Source organism: Charadrius vociferus, unplaced genomic scaffold, assembly GCF_000708025.1.
Source record: "Charadrius vociferus isolate BGI_N301 unplaced genomic scaffold, ASM70802v2 scaffold1079, whole genome shotgun sequence".
NCBI classification, from domain to species: Eukaryota; Metazoa; Chordata; class Aves; order Charadriiformes; family Charadriidae; genus Charadrius; species Charadrius vociferus.
The window spans coordinates 29,400-40,101 of NW_009650051.1; the positions used below are offsets into that span (position 1 = coordinate 29,400).

The 10,702-nt window shown below is 57.1% G+C and overlaps 3 protein-coding genes across 3 annotated transcripts in view; 1 reads left to right on the forward strand and 2 right to left on the reverse strand.

The window, feature by feature from the left end:
* MBD6 (methyl-CpG binding domain protein 6) overlaps positions 1 to 3,151 on the reverse strand; it is a 6,452-nt gene extending 3,301 nt beyond the window's left edge. Inside the window, exons 1-4 of the mRNA XM_009891689.1 lie at positions 3,036 to 3,151; positions 2,857 to 2,959; positions 2,528 to 2,693; positions 527 to 1,552 (exon numbers count right to left, since the gene is read on the reverse strand). Of these exons, the coding sequence (XP_009889991.1) occupies positions 527 to 1,552; positions 2,528 to 2,693; positions 2,857 to 2,959; positions 3,036 to 3,151 (1,411 nt within the window). The remainder of the gene's footprint in view (positions 1 to 526; positions 1,553 to 2,527; positions 2,694 to 2,856; positions 2,960 to 3,035) is intronic.
* A 2,215-nt stretch (positions 3,152 to 5,366) lies between these two features.
* Positions 5,367 to 6,017, forward strand: DDIT3 (DNA-damage-inducible transcript 3). The gene is made up of 2 exons (XM_009891690.1): positions 5,367 to 5,507; positions 5,601 to 6,017. The coding sequence occupies exons 1-2, from the start codon at positions 5,367 to 5,369 to the stop codon at positions 6,015 to 6,017; spliced, it is 558 nt and encodes a 185-aa protein (XP_009889992.1).
* Positions 6,018 to 6,218: 201 nt separating this feature from the next.
* Positions 6,219 to 10,702, reverse strand: part of MARS (methionyl-tRNA synthetase) — a 7,522-nt gene continuing 3,038 nt past the window's right edge. Inside the window, exons 2-19 of the mRNA XM_009891692.1 lie at positions 10,533 to 10,667; positions 10,345 to 10,420; positions 10,078 to 10,250; positions 9,862 to 9,974; positions 9,609 to 9,725; positions 9,301 to 9,504; positions 8,945 to 9,146; positions 8,752 to 8,826; positions 8,498 to 8,668; positions 8,314 to 8,409; positions 8,100 to 8,217; positions 7,670 to 7,883; positions 7,459 to 7,590; positions 7,249 to 7,353; positions 6,988 to 7,171; positions 6,809 to 6,880; positions 6,461 to 6,550; positions 6,219 to 6,371 (exon numbers count right to left, since the gene is read on the reverse strand). Of these exons, the coding sequence (XP_009889994.1) occupies positions 6,219 to 6,371; positions 6,461 to 6,550; positions 6,809 to 6,880; positions 6,988 to 7,171; positions 7,249 to 7,353; positions 7,459 to 7,590; positions 7,670 to 7,883; positions 8,100 to 8,217; positions 8,314 to 8,409; positions 8,498 to 8,668; positions 8,752 to 8,826; positions 8,945 to 9,146; positions 9,301 to 9,504; positions 9,609 to 9,725; positions 9,862 to 9,974; positions 10,078 to 10,250; positions 10,345 to 10,420; positions 10,533 to 10,667 (2,430 nt within the window). The remainder of the gene's footprint in view (positions 6,372 to 6,460; positions 6,551 to 6,808; positions 6,881 to 6,987; positions 7,172 to 7,248; positions 7,354 to 7,458; positions 7,591 to 7,669; positions 7,884 to 8,099; positions 8,218 to 8,313; positions 8,410 to 8,497; positions 8,669 to 8,751; positions 8,827 to 8,944; positions 9,147 to 9,300; positions 9,505 to 9,608; positions 9,726 to 9,861; positions 9,975 to 10,077; positions 10,251 to 10,344; positions 10,421 to 10,532; positions 10,668 to 10,702) is intronic.

The following is a 10,702-nucleotide window of genomic DNA, read 5'->3' on the forward strand; positions in this document are numbered from 1 at the left end:
CTCCCGGCCCCTGGGGCCACAGCACCTTTGGGGACACCTGGAGAAGCTGCAGCACCTGCAGGGGACGGGTCAGAGCATAGGGCTGCCACGGCCACATCTCCTGCAGGCCCATGGACACAACCTACCACATCCTGCCAGACTCACAGCCACATTCCACCAACCACCAGAATGAACCCATGGCCAGGTCCCACCAGCTTCCACAACATCCCGTGCAACGCACAGCCACATACCACCGTCCCCAGCATGAACCTATGGCCACATCCCACCGGGTCCCACCACATCCCACAAGATCCACTATCACATCCCACCAGGTCCCACCACCCGCAGCACAGACCCACAGCCCACTGGGTTCCACTGCCTCCCACCTGGCCCCACAGCCACAAGGGGCTCCCCAGGGGCAGGAACCGCCCCATCACCACTACTGCAGCCACCCCAGAGTGGTGTCCGTCCCTGGTTGATTGAGGGACATCTGCTGCAGCCCTGCTCCCCACCAGCTGCCTGGCCCCAAGGGCACTGCCCCACATACCTGGGCTGCTGTTAGGGCTAGAGGCTTTTGACCGCAGGAAGGTCCCTGAGGTGGGTTCAGAAGATGGTGCCAGCTGCCTGAAGAGACCCCGGAGCTGCCCGCTGAAGTCCCGGCTGGTGGGCAGGAGCCCGGTGCCAGGGCCGGGTGAGCTGTTGGTGGCAGGCAGAGGGCCCAGGGGGAGGCTGGACACCCCTGGACCCCCCTCCCTGGGGCAGCCCCAAGCACCCAGAAGGCTCAGCAGGGCTGCGAGAGGCTGCCCAGTCACTGAGGGGGGCATCCCTTTACGCTCAGGTGGCGCTCTGTGAGCTACTGGGTCCTGGAGGTCAGGGAGCCATTGGGACCCCCTGCCCGGGGCTCGCTCGCCCGTGAGAGAGAGCAGCATGCCAGGGGAGAGTGGGCAGGGCGGTAAAGTGCTCAGGGCAGGTGTGGGGTCGGGGTTGCCAAGCTGGGCCTTGGCGGCCAAACTCAGCAGGCTGCTGGCAGGGAAGGGGGTGCTCACCGGCGGCAGCCCCAAAAATCCCCTGCCCTCAGGGACAGCATCTAAGGGCACTGGCGGGTTATTGCTGCTTTGGCTGGTTAAGGCATCACTGACAGAATTGACCTTGTCTGTCTGGGGGGCACCGGTGGTGGCTGGCAGGGACAGCCCTGGTACCCCCAGCCCCGGGCTTTCTCTGGTCGCTCCCTGCAACAGGGCTGGCCAGGTGCTAGTCCTGCCCTTGGGGCGCTGGCTCTGGGCCACAGGGGATTGGGGGGGGTTCGCCACATCTGGCAGGGGCAAGGGGAGGCCAAAGCAGGGGCTGGCAGGAAAACTCTCGGGGATGCCGTTGGTCCCGGGAACGATGTCATGGGGCTGCAGAAAGGGTGGGGTGGTGAGCCAGGTCCCCGTGAGGGCAGATGGGGCATCCAGGATCTTCGTCCCCAAGGGGACCATGGGGAAGCTGCCGACAGTGCTGGGCAGGTGGGTGCCGGTGTGGGGGGCCACGGCCAGGTGCCCCTCTGCTGAGAACAGCAGGCTCAGGCCAGGACCTGCAGGGAACCACAGGGAATCACAGAATGGTCAGGGTTGGAAGGGACCTCTGGAGATCATCTAGTCCAACCTCCACCGCCAGAGCAGGGTCACCTACAACAGGTTGCACAGGACAGCGTCCAGGCGGGTTTTGAATGTCTCCAGAGTGGGAGACTCTACAACCTCTCTGGGCAGCCTGTTCCAGTGCTCCACTACCCTCAAAGTAAAGAAGTTCCTTCTCATGTTAAAATGGAACTTCCTATGTTCAAGCTTGTGCCCGTTACCCCTCGTCCTATCACTGGGCACCACTGAAAAAAGACTGCTCCCATCCCCCTGGCATCCTCCCGTTAAGTATTTGTAAGTATTAATAAGATCCCCCCTCAATCTTCTTTTCTCTAGACTAAAGAGACCCAAGTCCCTCGGCCATTCCTCACATGAGAGGTGTTCTAATCCCCTAATCATCTTTGTAGCTCTTTGCTGGACCCTCTCCAGCAGACCCCTGTCTTTCTTGACCCAGGGAGCCCAGAACTGGACGCAGTACTCCAGATGGGGCCTCACCAGGGCAGAGTAGAGGGGGAGGATGACCTCCCTCAACCTACTGGCCACACTCTTCTTGATGCACTCCAGGATGCCATTCGCCTTCTTGGCCACCCTTGGACACAGGGGTCAAGTGGGCACCAGCAGGACCTGGGCACCCCTATCCCTAAACTGGGATAGATTACGAAGGCGGAGGACAGGAAAGATGGGGGGGGGGGGGGACAGGCTGTGACAGAAAAGATGGGGGAGCCCTGGGAAACATGGGGAAAGCAGGAGGGCACCCAGGAGGACTGGGATGGGTGGCAAGAACCCAGGATTGTACAAGGGAGACAAGAAAGGTCTGGGACTGGACAGGCATGACCAGGAGACGTACAGGGTGACATAGACAAGGTGGTTACACCAGCGGGAACCTGGAGGGGGAAGGACCAGGGACTAGCATGGACATGGGACCACAGTACCTGTGCCTGGGTGGCAGGGGCCCAGGGTGCCCTCCATGCTGTGGCACAGTGTGGCCATGGCCGCTGTTTTCTGGCGGTGATTGCAGAGTTTGGTCATGTCCTGCTGGCCCTGGGCCCCAGGGGCCCCTCGCCCAGCCACCGCTGCCCCCGGGTCAAAGTTAAATACCTGCACGGACAGGGCAGACCGAGAGTGGCGACCGGCCACCCCGCAGGGACCCCCAGACCTGCACAGGCCCGCCACATCCTCCCCTCCTGCAGCCAGGGCCACCCCTCGCAGTTGCCCCTGCTCCATGTCTGGGGAAATCCCCGCAGTGCAGCTTCCCCCGCACCTTGTGCATGTTGAGTGGACACTCAAGGCCACACTTGCAGGTTCCCTCGGCCAGGAGGTAGGCACAAGTCTGCTCCAGTGAGGTCAGCGCCGTGCCGCTGGGGCTGGGGGGACACAGGAGGTGAGTGGAGACCGAGGAGGTGAGGGAGGGGTGGGACAGGGCTGGGGGGCCCCTCCTACCTGATATAGCACACTGAGCCCTCCTCCACCTTGCGCTCCCAGCCCACAGGCACAGGCCCAGCCAACGGGGGAGACGTCGGTCGGTCTGTTCCAGTGCCATCATTGCCACTGCTCATTGTGCCCCCTCGTCGCATGAACACCTGCAGGAGCAGAGTGAGGGGAAGCAAATAGAACAACAGGACTTGGCAGGACCTGGCAGGACCTGGGGGGGGGCAGAGCACAGAGGTGCCGAGGGATGCTCAGAGCCATAAGGCAGAGACAGGGGGTCTGCAGGGGGTGCCCAGGGGCAGGACCACAGGGGGCTGAAGGTGCCCAGGGACTGGGGCACTTTCCAGGTGGCTGTTTTGAAATCCCAAAGGAAACACCTAACGGGTAGAAGTAATCTGACAATTGGCCTCTGACCTCCACTTGCATTCAATGCCACATCACATCAGGATATCTTCAGAAAGCCTTTCACAATTAAAAAAACCAACAACACTAGAAATCACCCATAGTCTATTGAACAAGTTGTGGGTAGCAAAACCTACTTCTGTCAGGGTATTTAAAACTTTTTGGTAAAACAGTGAAATGTTCTGAATGAGTAAATACGTGAACAAAACCACTTTTAGTTGCTAGAAAGTTTGTTTTCTAGAACTCTCAGGAGAAATAAATTCAACATTAAATGAATACAAGATAGCAGACTCCATTTCACTCAGTGTTTTTCTTGACTTGTTGGTACTTGGCAGGACTCTAAGCATATCGTACATTCTTTGAGGATAATATTAAACAATTAAAAAACAATGTCTTTCAGCAGGGTTACAGTAAGTTTGTAACAGCTGCCAGTCAATGAGACTTCATAATTCAGATTCGCGGTCACTTGATATGAATTCCAGCTTTATCCTTGATGCAAAACATCAGAACAGTTAACAAAGTACAGATAAATAAGCACAAAGAAGATAATGTGACAAATATTCAAAATCAAGTAGAATATTCAAAGACCCATTTCTGGAAGAAAAACAGTATGAGAAAGATGATCAATATTAACCAGATGCTATTCCCCATCCTGAAAGCTTTGTTAGACATCTAGGGGTTTTAGGGGTTGTTATGATTTAAACATAAATATTTCAAACAATTTGTTTAAAAAGTTGTGAATTAAGAATAGGTTTTTAAATATAATTTTCTTCTCAGAGACTAAAGCTTTGCTTTGAGATTTTTTTCTTTTGCTTTTCTTCTAGTAAGATTTCAAACATAACTGGATGGATGAAAAGGCCAGCAGCTATGTGCTGACTAAAAGTAAACTTTAATAGATTACTCAAAATTTGAAATTGATGCAAGAAACTGCAAAGAGAAACAGTAAATTAATTAGTTTTAGCAAAAAGAATATTAAAAAAGGTAACTGTTTTAATAAAAAGATTGCTATTCCATTTCATTATTGCGATTTGTCATTCATGATGGCTTCTTTATCTGAAAAATATCTAAATATTTTCACATTTGGTTTAATAATGTTGGTGGTCAAACCGTATAGTTATGGTTCACTTTATATTTCACACAACATTGACAAATTGTTCCTTACACAACCTATAATTCAGTCAGTTTTGCTTTAATACTACAGTCATTTATCTCTGTCTTGAAGACTTGACACCCACGTATGCAATTCACTAAAACTCTTAAGCACATTTACTTTACAGTATGTTACTCAAGAGGTACTTACAATGTTCTGGTTTTGAGATTTCAGACAGTTACTGAAATCCTAATTGGTATTGTCTTTCAAAAGGACAAAATCTGCAGGTATAGGGAATATTTACTAAAACTATTGACTATAACTTCAAGTTTCTTACCTGTAAGAGTTTTAGTGAGGAGGGTATCAGTGAAGTCACATAAGAGATTTTTTACTTATTTTGCATCACTGCCTGGTGTTTCTTGTGCAATCCACAGCTACTAGCTGTAACAATGAAAACAGGGTTAAGAATTTTTCCTTGAGAGTTTGTACCCAGGCATGTAAACCTATGACATGATTTTGTGGGCCACCCTCAGAAGAGGGGAGGCAGGGCGCTCCACCTGCTATGTTGCAACACCCCCCCCCGCCCCGGAGCTGGTGGTACTCCCGGGGGTGGAGGGCTCCAAGCCCCTGGGGAACTTTCCAGGGAGAGGGGCAAAAATGTGACCCTGTCCCTCTCCCTCCCCAGGCATCCAGGAGAAAGTGCATCCTTGTTGACCACCACACCTGAGAGCAGGTAAGGGGAGGTGGGGACGCTGGGGCTGCTGTGACCAGCCACCCCGCCCTGGAGTCGAGGGTCCCAGCCCGACTCACCTTCTCTACCCACACAGCCCCACGCTGGCCTGGAGGTGACAATGGCAGCCGAGGGACTGCCTGCTGGGGGACCTGCTGGTGCCCTGTCTGGCTGGGAGCTGGAGGCTTGGTACCAGGACCTGCAGGAGGTGCTGGCAGCAGCTGAGCCCAGTGGGCCCTCCCCACCCTGGGGGACTGAGCAGGTAAGCGGAAAGGCTGGCAACACCCCAGCCAGGGGCAGGGGACAGGGCAGGGGACACCATCACCTGGTGCTGGCTCCTTCTCTCTCCCTGCAGGCAGAGCTGGCTCCACTGTGGGGCACAGAGGGGGCTGCCAGTGGTCCAGAGGACTGTGAGCTGGATGCTGCCCTGGCTGCTGAGCTGCTGGAGCTGCTGGGGCCAGAGAGCACAGCTGGCACAGAGTTAGCGGGACCATGGGGCTCGGCCTCCAGCAGCAGCTCCCCACCCCAGCTGGGTACAGAGGAGGACAAGGAAGGGGCAGCTGCAGGGTGTGGGGTGAAGAGGAAGAGGTGCAGTGATATGGCAGCGAGCAGGGAGCTGGCCCAGCGCCGAGAGCGGGCCAACGAGCAGCGGGTGCTGGAGCTGACAGCCCACAACGAGCAGCTGCGGGAAGAGATCCAACAGCTAAGCGCAGAGGTGGAGCGCACACGGACAGCCCTCATTGACCGTATTGTGAACCTCCACCAGGCTTAGGCACTGATGCTGCACCTGTGGACCTGGGGGCAGCCATGAACTGGAGAGGCACTGCCCCACTGGCACAGACTGATGCTGTCGGGAGGGCACCAGACAATGTTGTATAGTTTGTGCATTTTATTACATGCATATAACCACTAGCACAGCCCAGTCTGGTCTGTGGGTAGCACTGGGGCTGCTCCTCAGCACAGGAACCAGGTGCTACTTCTTCCGCTTCCCCTTGGGCACGGGGACTTCGGGGCTTTTGCCCTCGGCTACTGCCAGCTGCTGCTTCAGCTCCAACAGCTTGGCCACCTCTGCATCAACCTGGGCCTTCTCTGCCTTGTTGGCCTTCAGCTGCCGCACGTGGTTTCCCTGGGGACATGCCGGGGGTGGGGGGGAGTGTGATAAGAGTTTGGGAGCCATAAGGGGTAAGATAGGGCCAGCCCACCACTACCACTCACCTGCTTGGCCACCTCCTCTGTCAGCTGCTGGATCAGCTGGGGGTCACCTGGGGCTGGAGAGGGGTGTGAGGCTGGAGGGGTCTGTCTGGCCTACAGAAGGACAGAAATGGGTGTGAGCCCTGCTGCCAGCCTTCAGGGGCAGAGCTCTGTGCCTACCACCCCCCCCTCATGCTGGAGAGGGGTGGGTTGCTCCAGCACCCCTGAGGCAGCCCCAGGGATTTACCTGGGGCTCTACAGCAAGGTCTTCAAGCTAGGAAAGGAGAGATGGCAAGTGAGGAGGGATAGAAAGCAGAGGTGGAGAGGTGCCCATGGCAAAGGAGCTGTGGGAGCACTGCAGCCCCCACTCACCTGCCCTCCCCCAAAGCGCTTGCGCAGGGCTTCAACCTGGTCATTCTCCAGCTTCTGGAAAAGGGGGCTCACCTGGAGCCAGAAAGAAGAGGGGTCACCCTTGCAGGGCCAGCACTCCTGATCCCACCCATGCAGTGCCTGGAGGGGCACAGCTTGCCTTTTACCCTGCCACCACCTACAGTGCCCACGCGATGCCCAGGGGGCAGGGTGCAGGTGAAGTAGTGGCTCAGGACGAAGCAATCTGGGGGGATGCAGAGCTGCCCCTGGATGGCCAAGCTGACACTGGGCATGTAGGGCTGTAACAGGACAGCCAGCATGGAGGCCATGTTCACAGCCACACCGGTCACTGTGCCTGCACGCTCCCTGTGGGATAGGAAACCCTCCATCAGTGGCAGCTCCTAGCCCTGCTCCCCTGCCCATCTTCCCCATCTCTCCCCTACCTGTCATTTTCATCCCCCTTGATCCGCCTCCAGGGCTCATTCACCTGGATGTACTGATTGCCATGGCGAGAGATGCTAAGGATACATCTCAGGGCATCACGGATGCTGGGGAGGGAGCGGGGGCGGGGGGGGGGCTGAGCACCTGCTGTAGGGCAGGTCTCTGCCCTCACAATTCAGCCCTGCTCCAGCCCCAAGGTTTCAGCTACCCACCGGACTTTCTCCAGCAGCTGGTGGTACTGGTGCAGCTCCAGGGTGACACGGGCCAGGAGCCGCTTGTCATCTGGTGTCAGGACCATGTTGGGGACAGTGCCACCAAAGAACTTGCACACGAACATGCCAGCTCTAGGGACAGAGGCAGAGTGGACATGAGCACAGCCTGGGGACAGAGACAACCCCTGCAACCGCTAGGGTGTTCCAGAACCTGTTGATGAAGTTGCCCAGGTTGTTCAGCAGCTCTGAGTTGTTCTTGAGCATGAGGTCACTCCAGGAGAAGGCACTGTCCTGCCCTTCGGGCCGCAGGTACAGCAGATAAAAGCGCCAGATGTCTGCAGGGATGCCTGTGTCCTTGGCCATGTCCCCAAACACTCCTACACCTCGACTCTTGGAAAACTTCCCATCCTCATAGTTCAGGTACTCTGGAGAGGGCAGGAGAGACCCCACCATGGGGGCCAAGCACGGCTCCAGCCCTCTCCCAGACAGGGAGCAGCCCCACAATAAAGGGAGACACTATCAAAGTGCTCACAGGGGCTTCCAAGTCAAGGAGGGCAGGTGTGGTTTTGCACTTTTGCACAACAGACTGGACTGTTCCCAGTACTGAGGGAAAGCAGGGTAGTGGGGTGATCCTCCGGTACCTGTAGCAATTAGGTGGTTCACCAGGGTGTAGTTGTCCTCAGCACCCAGGAGCGAGCAGGGGAATATGACGCTGTGGAATGGGACATTGTCCTTGGCCATGAAGTTGTACAGCTCAACCTGACAGGTAGTGGGGGGAGGCAGGGGAGAACATCAGTGGATCCTGGCATCCAGCCCTGTCCCTACCTCCACTCTACAGCAGCACCAGGCTCTTACCTGCTGTGGGTTCTTCCACCACCTCTCCCACTGGTCAGTGTAGTTGGCCGTAATGGACAAGTAGCCAATTGGAGCATCAAACCACACATAAAAAACCTTGGGGGAGAGCGATACATGAACAAGGGACCCACAGGCAGGGCACCTGGGGACAGACGCTGCAACCAAGGGGCGGGGTAGGACCCACCTTGTCATGGAACCCATCGAGGGGTACAGGCGTGCCCCACTTCAGGTCACGGGTGATGCAGCGAGGTTTGAGCCCATCCCGGATCCAGGAGCGAGTGATGTAGCGAGCATTGGCCGTCCAGTCCCCCGTGGCCCAGGACTGCTCCAGCCAGGGCTCCAGCCGCTCCTCCAACTGTGGGGGAACACATGGGGATGGTCAGTGGTACCGGGGGGGGACACCCATCCTTTCCCCAATCTCCCAGGGATGAAGCTCACCTTGGGTAGGTCCAGGAAGAGGTGCTGGGTCGGTTTCACCACAGGGACACCCCTGCAGAGCTTGCACTGTGGATTCTGTCAGGAGGAAAACCACAGGTTGTAGAGAGCCCAGGACAAGGCTGGGTGTCCCAGGCAGAGCGGGGCCGGGGGGCAGGCTGTACGGTGGGGTGGTCCCAGAGAGATCCTGTCCCACCTTCAGCTCCACAGCATTGATGAGTTTGCCACATTTATCACATTGGTCCCCCCGGGCCTCCTTGTAGCTGCAGAAGGGGCAGGTGCCCTCCACAAAGCGGTCAGCCAGGAATCGCTGGCAGTTCTCACATCGCAGCTGCTCCACAGTGTCTTGCAGCAGGAAACCACGGGCCAGCAGGCGCTGGAAGATGTCCTGGGCAATCCTGGGACAGAAGAGGAAGAGGAGAGGGGCAGCCCCCATCAGCCAGGGAACCCTGGACAGCCATAGGGCACCTTCAGCCAGGCATGCCAGGGTTCCCCCAACATTCCCCAGCACCAGTCCCTCCATGTGAGCCTCTGGGGGACACAGCTGCTCACGTGGTCTGGTACGGTGTGGTGGTGCGGCCAAAGTAGTCGAAGGAGATGTCAAACCAGCGGTAGATATCAGCGTGGATGGCGTTGTACTTATTGCAGATCTCCTGGGGCGTCAGCCCCTCTTCCACCGCCTTGGTCTCGGTGGCTGTGCCATACTCATCTGTGCCACACACATACAGTGTGTTCCAGTTCCGCAGGCGGCAGTACCTGCAGGCAGAGGCCTGTGACACCTGTGCAGGTGTTGGGGGCAGTATGGCCCGCCCCATGATGATCCCCTGGCCCCAGAGAGCTTTCCCGCAGCCAGGTCTCACCTGGCAAAGGTGTCGGCACTGAGGACGCAGCCAATGATGTTGCCAAGGTGGGGCACGTTGTTCACATAGGGCAAAGCGCTGGTGATCAGGACATTCCTCATGCCCTCCACAGGCAGCCTGGTGTGGACAGGGGTGGTCAGAGCAGTCACAAACAGCAAGGCCACCCCACCCCAGAACAACATGGCATCAGCCTGGGAGCCCCTACTAGGCCCCTCAGTGGATTAGCCAGCCCTAGTGCCATCTTAGGACTCACACAGGTTTCTGAGGCTGCCAGGGCTTGGGCAGTGCCGCAGCACCATGGGCCCAAGCGTCCGCAGCAGCTGTGATTTCCTCCTCCGTCAGGGCACGCTCAGAACCTTCTTCCTCCTGCAGGGAAGGCTGGTCCCAGTGAGGGTCTGCCTGCCTGTCACCACCAGCACCATAGGGGCCCATCCCTGGGCTAGGGCTGAGCAGGGGGCCAGGGCTGCACCTCGGGCTCGTTACTGGGGGCTCTCTCCATGGCCAGGCAGGGTGGGGGCTGCTTCTGCAGGTAGGACTTGAACTCCAGCAGTGCCTTGGGCATCAGAACAAAGTCAGCAGCTTTCCTACAGGCCTCCAAGAGTGTCATGCTCTGGAACCAGGTCCTCAGTGCCTGCAGTTCAACTTGAGGGGTGAGACAGAGAGAGAAAGAGAGAGCAGCATGATTCTTACACCCACGGGAACACACAGCCCCTCAGCACCCTTGTTTTTCTCTTACTTGGCAGGCTGGTCTCATCCTGGAAGACAGGGAATAAGGTAGCCCACACAACCACATCAGCCACTGACTTGGTCTCCTGGGCCAGAGAAGCAGAGTCAGGCCTTGAGGCAGCCCCAACAAGCTCAACTCTCCAGGGTGAAGGTATCCCCTGCTCCCCAGTGGTCTCCCCACCCCACGGTCCCACTCACCCCAGCGAGGTAGGCAGTGCCTCTCCTGGACAAATTCTGCTCTATGTGGGCCAGCAGCTTCCCCAGGGCCTCCACAGCCTCCAGCCCCTTCTTGCCGTGCACCAGCTGAGCGTACAGGGCAGCCCAGGCAGCCGGCTGGGAGCAGGCAGAGACAGGAGCAGTCAGATTTG

Coding starts and splice junctions, on each gene's coding strand:
- DDIT3 (XM_009891690.1), top strand. CDS start 5,367: ATGGCAGCCGAGGGACTGCCTGCTGGGGGACCTGCTGGTGCCCTGTCT. Junction 5,508..5,600: donor CACCCTGGGGGACTGAGCAG/GTAAGCGGAAAG, acceptor CTCTCCCTGCAG/GCAGAGCTGGCTCCACTGTG.